The following is an 11615-nucleotide window of genomic DNA, read 5'->3' as shown; positions in this document are numbered from 1 at the left end:
ATCGGTTTACTCAGTGTATGGAGAATGGGGGACGTCAGCTACCTAATTTGATCTTCAAAACTACATAAAACAAAACTTTCGGTATGCGCCTACGTTATAAAAAAAATAAAAATTTCTGATTCATACAATGGGTTTTATTAAGTTTTGAAAAAAGGAAGTTATGCTGCCTCACCCTGTATTATTATTAGTATTATATTGTATCACATTATAATATTATAAATATTATATGTATATACCATATTATATTACATTATATTATATTATTAGCATAGCACAGGAAACAAGTGGAACTGTCTTCTGGCCCCCTCTCTCTTCACTCTGGCCCAGTTGTTGCTGGGCGGAGGGGTCCCCAATTGATTACATATGCAGGAGACAAGATGGAACTGTTCCCCCCCCCCCCCCCCACTCTGATAAATACAATGGCTTCAAGTAGGAACATGGGCATTTTCAGAACAATGACATGAACAATTAATTGCAAAAAGAAGGAACAAAATTTCAGCATGATTGAAATTTATTCCAACCAAAATGATTTTAAAAACAATTTATATACAAAAGAGCCACCAACAGAGGGAACACAGACAGTTGTGGTTTCAGCTACTTGCAGTATCGATCAGCTTTCAATTTTGATCTCCTAGAACGACAAGGGGGGAAAAAGGGATGTATAAAACTGTGGAGATACCCATATAACGCATTTATAAACCAGCCTGTATTGTGCTGAATTCAGATATTGTGTTGTATGCACACCTATTGACTTATAACAACCTTATGAATGGCATTGGTCGTCTTAGGCAAGGAGTCCTCAGAAGTGGTTTGGCATTGCCTCCCTCTGAAATGTAGCCTACAGTACCTGGTTTAGTAGTGTCTCATCCAAGCTCTAACCAGGGCTGATCTTACTTAGCTTCCAAGATCTGATGGGATCTGGTGACTTCAGGTTATTCAGGTCTTTGTGTATTACTTAGTGAGAGCCAGTATGGTGTAGTGGAGGCCAGGGTTCAAATCCCTGCTTGGCCATGAAAACTCACTGGGTGACCCTGGGCAAATTACATTCCCAGCCTCAGACGAAGGCAAAGGCAAACCCCTCTGAACAAATTTTGCTAAGAAAACCCCCATGATGGATTTCTGTTAGGGTCACCATAAGTCAGAAACCACTTGAAGCAAACAAAAACAACAACTCCACAATATTGCCTTAACCACATTACATCACATCCTGTTTCCTAGTTGCAACCAGCTGAAATGGCTGAGCAAATATCTATATACAATCTTTTTCACAATATGCGGGTACGTTTGTCAATATGTCTCGTTATAGCTGAAGTCTCTCAACTTGACTAAATCCAGAAAATCTTTTACAAAATTCTGAAGTTGCAAGTGGAGTGAAGATAGGTGACATCAGGTGTCTAACAGTATAGTCCCACAACTACATTGGAATCAAAGCTATATGAGTCCCCCCAGGGGTGAGAAAAGCGGTATATAAATACTGTAAATAAATAAAATAAATTCTAAGGGGAATTACAGACAAGAATCAATCAGGGCCAGGTAACACTTTCACCAAAGGATCCCCCAGGTAGCAATCAGCCAGGCTTTGAAGCTGCAAGGTCATTAAATGCTAATCAAGGTGGCCATTCGCAACACTCACCCTTGCCTCAAGCAGACAAAAGTTATTTCTCCCACCCTGGACATTCCACAGATATATAAACCACACTTGCCTATTTTCCAACAGATCCCTCAACATCTGAGGATGCCTGCTATAGATGTGGGTGAAATGTCAGGAGAGAATGCTTCTGGAACATGGCCATACAGCCCGGAAAACTCACAGCAACCCAAAACTATATGATTAATAGGGCAATTTGTTTTTTTTAAGGCAAATCTGGGGCATGATCACTTCCCATAAGGCGATGGAAGGATTCCCATAAGAACAAGAATGCTGTAGCACCCATTTCCAACGTAATGGTGATTCCATGGAATGAGAGAATCATATGCATCATTTCTTCTGCATCCAAATCAAACTGCTGTTGAGGAAATTGCATGACTATCACATGTGTAAGAACTGAGGGAGGAAAAAGGGATCTGTTGGACCTTAGAGTGGTCACTCTGTGTGGGGTTACATTCATACATTATGCACTTTTTCCTGAATATGAACCCACAAAATCATTCTCAAACATCTTTAAATGCAATGAAGTACACTAATTTGGGTGGACGAAATTCCCACTCGGTTTAAGTTGTTTTGGGATAAATGCCTGAGAGACAGAGGAAACAAATGTAAGATGTTCCATTAATAAGTATAAACCTGATTTGGAGCACATCCTCAAGTCACTGTTACTTGACTCTATTGAATGACAACTCTATTTGAATGGAAAAAGTACCTGTCCAACAATGCCTCATGAAAAGAGCCTTCTTTTCTAGCTTTTTTCAGGACTTTACTGTCTTCTTGGCTTACTTTGAGTTTGCGATCTTGAAAACTCTGGAATTTCTTCCTGGAAAGGAAAATACAGACCAGAAATGTAATCATTCGATCTAACAGCAAAATCATCTCCTGCCCTGTGAGTGCAAGTTGTTCTTTAAAACAAAATCCATGGGATTGCAAATGAACACTAGCATGTTAAAAAACCAGGTTTGTCTAGCTTTACAGAAAGCATAGTTTATATAGCTATCAAAACTAGAGCTCTGGCATTCCATTCGGGACACAAAGGATAATCCATGCACCAATAAAGCTTACTTTTAAAAAAATGACATACACATAGTTTATTTCACATTGTTTAATGTTTCCTTTATCTTCGTCTGGAATGTCATCTTTTTCCTTGGCTTCTCTTTCTGCACACATTCTGATCTAATGCAAGAGAAGATAAAAAAAAGTTAGATCTCAATTCAATTGGTATTTGTAGCTAGATTCATAAAATTGTAAGAGTTGGAAGAGACCGCATGGGCCATTCACTCCAACTCCCTGCCATGCAGGAAAAGCATAGTCAAAGCACCTCTGACAGGGTGGTAATTTAAGATTTATGGAAATCCATTGATGAAATTAAGGCCCCTTCTACACCGCCATATAATCCAGATTATCAAAGTAGATAATCCACATTATCTGCTTTGAACTGGATTATATGAGTCTACACTGTCATACAATCCAATTCAAAGCAAATAATCAGTATTTTATATGGAAGTGTAGAAGGGCTCTAATTTACTTAAATTAAGATTAATATAGAAATGAGCATATGCCAAGGATTAGGGAGTACTTTCAACTCCCCTGGATCTTTGGCAGAATTAAGGTTTCAGTCAAGGAGCAGCCCGCTTTAGTCACTTTTGTATGGAGTATCCTGCTGTCTCTGCGTGGACTAGAGAATGAAAATAGTCTCAGGATAGATATTCTGGGGGAAAATCGAGCCCAGGGTAGTGGTGAGCCACTTGTTTCCAATGAAAACTGAATTTAGCTCTCCAAAAGCCAGATGCCAAACTTCTTAATGTTTTCTCCAAAATAAAGGATATTTTCCACAAATTGTATCTCCTCGGATGAGAACATGAGAACATAACTGTTACATCAGTAAGTCAAAGAAGCACTTTGACAAGATTTCATAAGAAAGATTTAAGTGCACTGTGAAATATTATCATCTTCATATCATACCACCAAATATAAATATAAATAACTCTTTGTAAATATACCACCAAATTGTCCATCATTCTGTATTACAAGCACTCCAGCAACATTGATGATGAAGAAATTGTGTTTACTGTATGTGAAAGCAGGTAATCTAGAAACATCCCTGGATATATAGTTTTCAACATGTGAGAAGTAAAACTATTATGTAGGCACAGGGTGAAATCCAACTGAGTCTGCCTAGTAACAGAAAGGAAACTGTTGGGAAATGGATCCCCAGTCCTTCTTGGAATCAAACTGATGTAGTAGTTGCACAACACTAGAATTTGATCAGCTCAGGCTGCAGCCTGAGGATGAATTCAGCTTGACTCCTCTTGTGAAAGCTGTATGTAAAAGCGTTACTCTTTTGGTTAAAAGCCAGCTTAGACAATGTATTGTTATAGTCTCTGTTTTTTTTTAAATCAGTGATTTCCACTGATGAAATTCCACATCAAGGTGTGCTACATGTTTATTTTAAATATCCATATAAATATAAGAGGAACATTTACAGTCCTTTCAGATTACCTTAATCATTTCCTCATCTCCTGCTGTTTTACTTTTGGCTACTATATCACCTTCTTCATTACAGCTTATAAAGCAGCTGTTTGCTGCTAACAGAGCCATTTTCCCCTGCATTAAAAAAGCAACAAACATCAAGCCAAGTTATGATAATATTATTACAAACTGTTTTGTATTTTTACACTATCCGTGATTAACATTACGTGGTTGACAAACCCACACATTTCAGTTTGAAACCTACAGTCATGCCTCTTTCTTTCCAAACTCAGAACTTTTTTCAAACTCAGAACTTTTAATGAACAACACAATAGTGGAAGGTGAAAATGTGATTTGGAATGCAAATTTGCACTACTAAATTAATGTTAGCTCTAAGCTTAACCAAGTTAACAATTACACAGTTTTTGTTCCTGGGTTATGAATGTCATTTCCTAATTGGTTCTATCATGAAAAGGTGGAAAAAGTTTAATAAGCTGCAAAAACTTTGTTATGGTCTGCACAATGAAAGTTTAAAGGTTAAATGGCATATTTTTATTAAGGAAAATTACAAACGCAGTGCTCAGACTGAAAGAAATAAAAATACTACCCTCAGCCACAAAAAACGTTTCTGGAGTATAACAACTACTTTGGTAGTAAGTACTGCACAATTAAACAGGAAATAATACTTTCAAACCAGGAACAGATTTTTTAAAAATGGTTACATATTGCTATTTTGTAGGAGTCTTTTCATTTGCTATCTAAGTGGAACGGCAACAGATGGGACATTTTTACATCTCTACCCTTAAACTTGTGCTTCTAGATCCAAAAGATGAGATACAATTCAAACTCAAGAGAGCATGCACTGGGAATTACTTTTGAATAGCTGAAGATACTTGCCTCTTCAAATACGGGCTCCCACTGCTCTCTTGAACCTATTGCATCAGAACGCCCAATAACCAATCCATCTGAATTAATGCCAAGATATTTGCCATAGCCTGATTTCAACGCAATTCTTAAAGGGAGAAAAAAAAACACTTTATCAATCAATTAGACATTTACTGAGGTTGATGGTCTGACAAACTGTGTTGCAAGAAACAGTTCAGTACTCTGAAAACTCATCGAATATGTTTTTCTGTTCACAGTGTGAAAAAACTGACAAGGGAGAGAAAATGTCACTGAAAGACAGATAATTCATCATGGGCTGATGTGTTTTAGGGCAGGGCTTTTAAAGCTTTTCCCATTTGTGACCCCTTTCTGCCCAAGAAATTGTATGCGGCCCTAGGTATAAAACATTTACTGATAATAAATCAACATTTGCAATGTTTACTAAACAGGCTGATTTTCCTTTTTATGAAGCACAGCTTTACATTAATCTAAATTGCTAAAGCATTTGGATTAATGCTGTATTTCAGAAAACATTTAGTGGTTTCATATTTTTTCTGACTCACATTTTCACTTATGGGACCCCATTTGGGGTCAGGTCCCAAAGATTAAGAAGCAGTGTTCTAGGGTACACTTACCAACAAGCCTGGCCTTCATTTGAACTCACTGTAGAAGCAGGAGTGAATTACAGTCTTGCAAATGCTATAGACATGCAATTCCCCTCACAAGTATAGCCAATGGTTCAGGGAACTGTGTGTTTAACGGAAGATGCAGCCCAACAATTTCTGGTAGATCATATGCCCCCCATACGCTCTGCAACATGACCCAGAATAATTAGATAGAAGAAAGTTTCCAGAACATTTAAATGTTTGGGGGGGGGGGGGGGGGGAGAAGCACAGTTATAACATCAAGGACAGAGAGTGACTATGCCTTCATCTATACTATTTGTGTAGTGTTTCCAGTGAACTGCAGAAGATGCTTTAGCTGTACTTCATAAAAATGAAAATTAGCCTATTTAGATAGCTTTGCGAATACAGATTTGTTATCAGTAAATGTTTGATTTTTTACGCTATGTTATATACCTATACAGCTGGGTCCCATAAAAGCTTATTGAGCAGAAAGGGTTTGCAAATGGAAAAGTTTAAGAAGAACTGGCTTAAAGGAATCCTCCCCATAGGAGAAGAACAAGAAATATTCTGCAACAGAACATGATTAGGAGTATATGTACACCTTAAACATAGAGAGAAGAATAATGTTTTTCTATGCTATGGTTAAAAAAGAGATCTGAGAAGAGATAATCCATCTCAGACATTATTTTCTATCAAAATCCATGAAAGCGTGATTAACTCAACAGTAATTGAAAGCTGAGGAGGGTAATTACCTTGTATCAGACAGCTTGACAGCAGTAAATTGTTCAGGTGGGCTAGGGCCTTCATCTGAAGATATTAAAAACACATTAGATGATCGTTTGGTTAAAACTGAATCTTGTTAACAATTACTGCTGCAGATCATTCAAAGAATGCACCGAAGCCTTAATAGCTTTGCAAGGTGTCTAATTTATCATTCTAATCACATACTTCCATATCAAATAAATAATAAGCCAATTTTATAGCAATTATAGCAAGCTTTATGCAATAACTGAAGAGCATACATTTTCTCCCTGGTCTTACAGCACAAGATGAACAGTTGATCCTTGTATTATAAGATTTTCAAGTATAATCTGGAGCCCTATTTTTCTTACCTAAATTAATGTCTTAGGTTCCAGCTGAAACATACCAGAATTGTGCTAGAGGACCCAGCCATGGCTGAAGAAGTGTTCTCTCTAAGCCCCCGACATGATTTTATAGTCAACTTCTAGTAGAATGGCTGACAAGACGTTGACTATAAAATTCTGCTGGAAGTCTAGAGAGAACACTTTTCTAGGCATTACTAGGTCCTTCAGTATGATTCTGCGATATTCAAAACTCTTCTCATGTAACCGAATCCACCTTCAATTGGCTTACAAAATAAGCAGCCTACAGTCTAGATACATTATCATGTAACTGACAGAAAAGTAATACAGAGCATGACTGCCTAAGTAACTGAAATCACAAATATTGTTGTGTATGTGTATGTGTTAAAATGTTTGTCAAGTGTTTTGATACGACTAATGGGCTAATCAATAAAATGTACTACACAAACATTGTTCAAGGCTTGATTCTTTTTGAGTGCATGCCAGCAATCCAATTTAGCACTTCATCTCAACCAGAATGATAAATCCCAGGTTGCTTGGTGGAAGAGCGTCATGTGTCAATAACAGAATATGGGGAAGTTATTATTGTGGTTTACAGCAATTAAACTCCTTGGGAGATTTTGGCTATTGCCATCTTAATAAGTAATTTTCCACACACTTGTTAAAAGTGTATTATTGGCAAGACATCTTTTGATGGACCCAATTCATCTTTCCCATACATCATAAATAACCTCTTTCCTCAAACTGTTGGTACCAACAACAAATGATCGTAGGAATTTGTGGATCAATGCCAAAATCTAGATGAAACATATGCTGCACCGGAATTATGGATTCAGTTTTGCTGAACTGCAGAATACAAAATGCTTTTTGTTTCTGGGTTGCCATCTTGCAAATGACTGAGGCTTGGGGCTGGGAGAGGCATCTAGCACGGTCTAAATAGTGGTTCCCAACCTTTTTTTTGGCCAAGGATCACTTGATCAGGGACCACTTGACCAGGGACCACTCACCAACATTAGTACCAAAAGGGTTATGAATCTGTTTTTGATCAACTTTAGATTCAGTTTGTTTATTTGGGATGCCGATTCAGAAAATTGCATTGGATAGACTACATCAGCTCTAGTTTCTGATACAGAACATATGCCACCCAGTATTTGCTATCTGCTTACCCATAGAAAACCAAAATTATTAAGCCTCGGCACTGTAAGAGGGTTTTGCAAGACCAGCCATTTGCATTGCAATGGTGTAGTAATTGTGAAGCTGTGGACCATATTTTAATTCTTTCAGACCACTAGTGGTCCATGAACCACAAATTAGGAACCACTAGTCTAAAAAGTAAAGCTTTGGGATAAAGAGGAAAGACAGAACATTTATTTCCACATTTTCTGATACCAACCTTTATGAGGGGCCCCAAGAGTAAAGAGACCATTGTCAAGAGCACTGATATATGTTCCAAGACCCATTTCAATTGCTACAGTTCCTGTGATTTCACCAAAGTTTTTTACTTTCCACCAGCCTTCTAAAATAAGAGAGGGAACAAGAACAAAACATCTATTGCCTGAGTAACACTATAAAAAAAGATAGTGATTGCTAACAGAGAAAGATTTGGGGGCACCAAGAATGCAACTTTCCCTTGTAATGTTTTATTTTAAACAAAGACCAAGCATAATGCATAAGGATTAATCAACAAGGTTACAAATTATCATTAAGAATGTATTAACACATTGAGCAGATCCTTGCATAATATATCTTTTTGGAATGCCACCCCAACTTTTTTAAATATATGACTTCATATTTCAGATATCTTAATTATTTTTAGATTGTATGGCAACTGTTTCAACTTATTGTTTTTTTAAAGGTTCCTTGGGTCCTTCTCTGGTGGCAGATGAACTAGATAATCAATCAATCAAACAAAGAAACAAAAAGATGCACAGGAAACACAATTAATGTTGACTTGAATACCAAATTGGTAATTCACAAGTAAAAACACAATATATCTGATAGTTCAATCATATTGTGCTGAATATCATAGAACCCTGCAGTAGCAACACCTTGTTACTTAGCAGCCCATGCCTTTTCGATTACAGCAGTGACAGAACACAGATCCTGCATGAAAGCATGTTGTAAAGGTAGGTGTCAAGTTTAGAAATGGAGAAACTCAGGTTCAATTCTCCACTCAGCCAGCAAGCAGACCAGGTACTCTGGGACAATTGCAATTCATCACAACAAATGTAAAAGGTGTGAAAGAACAATGTACATCACCACTTGTAAGAATGGTAAAATATAACTGCCGTTAATGAATAAAGATATGCATTCCTGACAGAAAGTCACCCAGCCTCTGTTTAGACCAGTTTGTCTTCATACAATGTAAGCAAAGTGACAAAACATGTATATAAAGGACACAGGGTGGAATAAAAATATGACTGAAATATTTATCAAAATTACTTTCTCTGTTTTATTAAAAAAAAAACAAATGCACACTAACCACAAGACTCCTCCTGCCCACAGTGAAAAACATTAACAGTTTTGTGAAGAAACTTACCAACAATATCAAGCTGATCCTCAACATTTTCTTCTCTTTTTCTTTTTTTATCTTTGTTGCTTTTCTTACTGCAAAATGATACAAAAGGATAAATTAGGAGTGTGCTTTGTAAAGCTGATACAATTCTAGACAGCTCACAACCTTTCTTAAATCATAGCACCTGCTCATCATGCTAAGTCATCCCTATTTTTTAAACATGAACTAAGGATTTCCAAATAGGAGATAACGGATAAGAAATAATATGCACACACAACCCCTAAATAAAGATGGCTGAAATAAAGCAGGAAGAGTTTACTTATAGGAAAAATAATATTTGGGGAAAGATCTAGCTAAGAAAGAACCAGGACTTGGAGTGATGGATTCAAATAACAGGAAAGAAGATTCCACTTGTACATTAGGAAGAATTTCCTGAACACAAGAGCTGTTCAGCAGTGGAACTCTCTGCCTTGGACTATGGTGGAAGCTTCTTCCTTGGAGGCTGGATGGCCATCTGTCAAGGGTGCTTTGATTGTGCTTTTCCTGCATGGCAGGGGGCTGGACTAGATGCTCTTCTAACTCTATGATTCTTCTAACTCTATGATTCCACAGATCAGAAAGTTTCATTGTGTTTTTGAATAGCATTCTTTATGAAGACAATAAGCCTATCATGGGCCCGTGAGGTCGGTTTATGTGTTTCAATTCGAAAACCCTTAGCAGATACCAAAACCTGTGGGATATCAATTCCAATTACATTCTGTAACAAAATTTTCTGTTCTTGGTTTGAAAGTGTTGATTTGGATAGCAGTAAGGATGTTCTCTTTAGCTACATAACATCTGCAGCTAGAATAGTATACGCCTGATATTGGAGGGGAGAAGAAATCCCAAGTAGAAAAGAGTGGTTAAACAAAATGCTGGAAATTAGAAATATTGATAGCCTGACTCATCAATTAAGAAATAAACAAACCAAAATAAAAGCAGATTGGAGTTTACTAAAAGGGTTTATGGTAAAAGAATAAATGGAAATATGGACATAATTACTAACAAGAAAAGGGCTGACAGCCCCTTTAATTTCAAAGAAGAGGATTAAACATAGAAGAAGAGAGAAAAGAAGATTCAATATCCCAGAAATGAGAAGACAGGAAGCCAACAGCTTACTCCTCCCCCATCCTAAAATTCCATCCTTATATTTGACCCTTACCCAATCCCTCACTTTTGCCCTCCTTCTAACCTCCCACAGATTTTCCCTTTCCCATACAACTCCACCCCTCTCCCCCTTTTTATGTAAACTGGAAATTTTCTAATAAAATATATTTTTAAAAAAGAAAGAGTTATTTCCTGTTTAATTGTACAGTATTTGCTTGTAAAGTAGTTGTTACACTCCAGAAACTTTACTTTTGTGGCTGCCACAAACTAGGTTGAATTGGTTGAGACTTGAGATATTTATTGAAAAACTAAATGCAAAATGTACTTTTATCCACTTTTTCTAAGCTCTACTTTTTAGCAAAAACTGGCTAGAGCATTTCATTGGGCCCTTCCACATTGCCATATAACCCAGAATATCAAGGCAGATAATCCACAATATCTGCTCTGAACTGGGTTATCTGAGTCCACACTGCCATATAATCCGGTTCAAAGCTGATAATGTGGGATTTTATACAGCTGTGTGGAAGGGGCCATAGGCTTCAGTAACAAAGTTGTCCTTGCTTTGAGTTTGCAGCATGGGAAGAGGAGGAGAAAGAATATGACAACGAAAATAAGGAGGTTTGACAATAAGAAAACAATGTGGGGGGAAGCTGTAGGTTGAAACTGGGTTGCTCAAAGGGGGAAGAACTTCGTCTCCTCCTTCCCTCGTATCCAAAACAGGGGGGAAACGTACCTTTTTGATTTCGTTCCCTTAAGAACCAGCTTCGTTTTCTTGACACAGGAATACTCCGCCATGTTTATCTCTGAACTACGGAAACCAAAAGGAGACAAACCACTTTATTGGGCTTTTTCTTCCCTACGGTGGCGCTAGAGGGACATATTATCCTGTTTGTCAAACGTTCTGAATTTATGCAGTGCACACGCTGATTTCAGCAGAGGTTTTGCTGCCAGGGCTCAATGGGTTGCTGTAAGTTTTTCGGGCTGTATGGCCATGTTCCACAAGCATTCTCTCCTGACGTTGTGAGGTTTGTTGGAAACTAGTGGGGTTCATATATCTGTGGAAGGTCCAGTGTGGGAGAAAGAACTCTTGTCTGCTTGAAGCAGGTGTGAATGTTGCAATTGGCCACCTTCCTGCCAGGGAGAATACTTTGTTAGGAGGTGTTCGCTAATCACCTCCCAACAATGATTCCCCCAGGCAGGAAGCAGCCAGGCTTTGAAGC

General features: G+C 37.7%; 1 protein-coding gene across 1 annotated transcript; it reads right to left on the bottom strand.

The window, feature by feature from the left end:
- Window positions 1–493: 493 nt before the first annotated feature.
- FRG1 (FSHD region gene 1) lies at window positions 494–11233 on the bottom strand. The gene is made up of 9 exons (XM_060778585.2): window positions 11129–11233; window positions 9274–9341; window positions 8128–8250; window positions 6384–6438; window positions 5018–5132; window positions 4151–4255; window positions 2733–2824; window positions 2361–2471; window positions 494–631 (listed from the first exon to the last, which is right to left on the bottom strand). Exons 1-9 carry the CDS (start codon window positions 11188–11190, stop codon window positions 595–597), a joined length of 768 nt encoding a protein of 255 aa, XP_060634568.1. The 5' UTR covers window positions 11191–11233; the 3' UTR covers window positions 494–594.
- Window positions 11234–11615: the final 382 nt, after the last annotated feature.

This window comes from Anolis sagrei, chromosome 5 (assembly GCF_037176765.1).
Source record: "Anolis sagrei isolate rAnoSag1 chromosome 5, rAnoSag1.mat, whole genome shotgun sequence".
NCBI classification, from domain to species: Eukaryota; Metazoa; Chordata; class Lepidosauria; order Squamata; family Dactyloidae; genus Anolis; species Anolis sagrei.
The sequence above is the reverse complement of the archived record's forward strand: the minus strand, read 5'-3'. Positions and strand labels throughout refer to the sequence as shown.

What these genes read in the sequence shown, in the direction of transcription:
- FRG1 (XM_060778585.2), bottom strand. Translation starts at nt 11,190, where the DNA reads ATGGCGGAGTATTCCTGTGTCAAGAAAACGAAGCTGGTTCTTAAGGGA. An exon ending in GTCAAGCTGTCTGATACAAG is followed by an intron (nt 5,133 to 6,383) that starts GTAATTACCCTC and finishes TCTCCCTTTAAG; the next exon opens with AATTGCGTTGAAATCAGGCT. An exon ending in GAGATGAGGAAATGATTAAG is followed by an intron (nt 2,825 to 4,150) that starts GTAATCTGAAAG and finishes CTCTTGCATTAG; the next exon opens with ATCAGAATGTGTGCAGAAAG.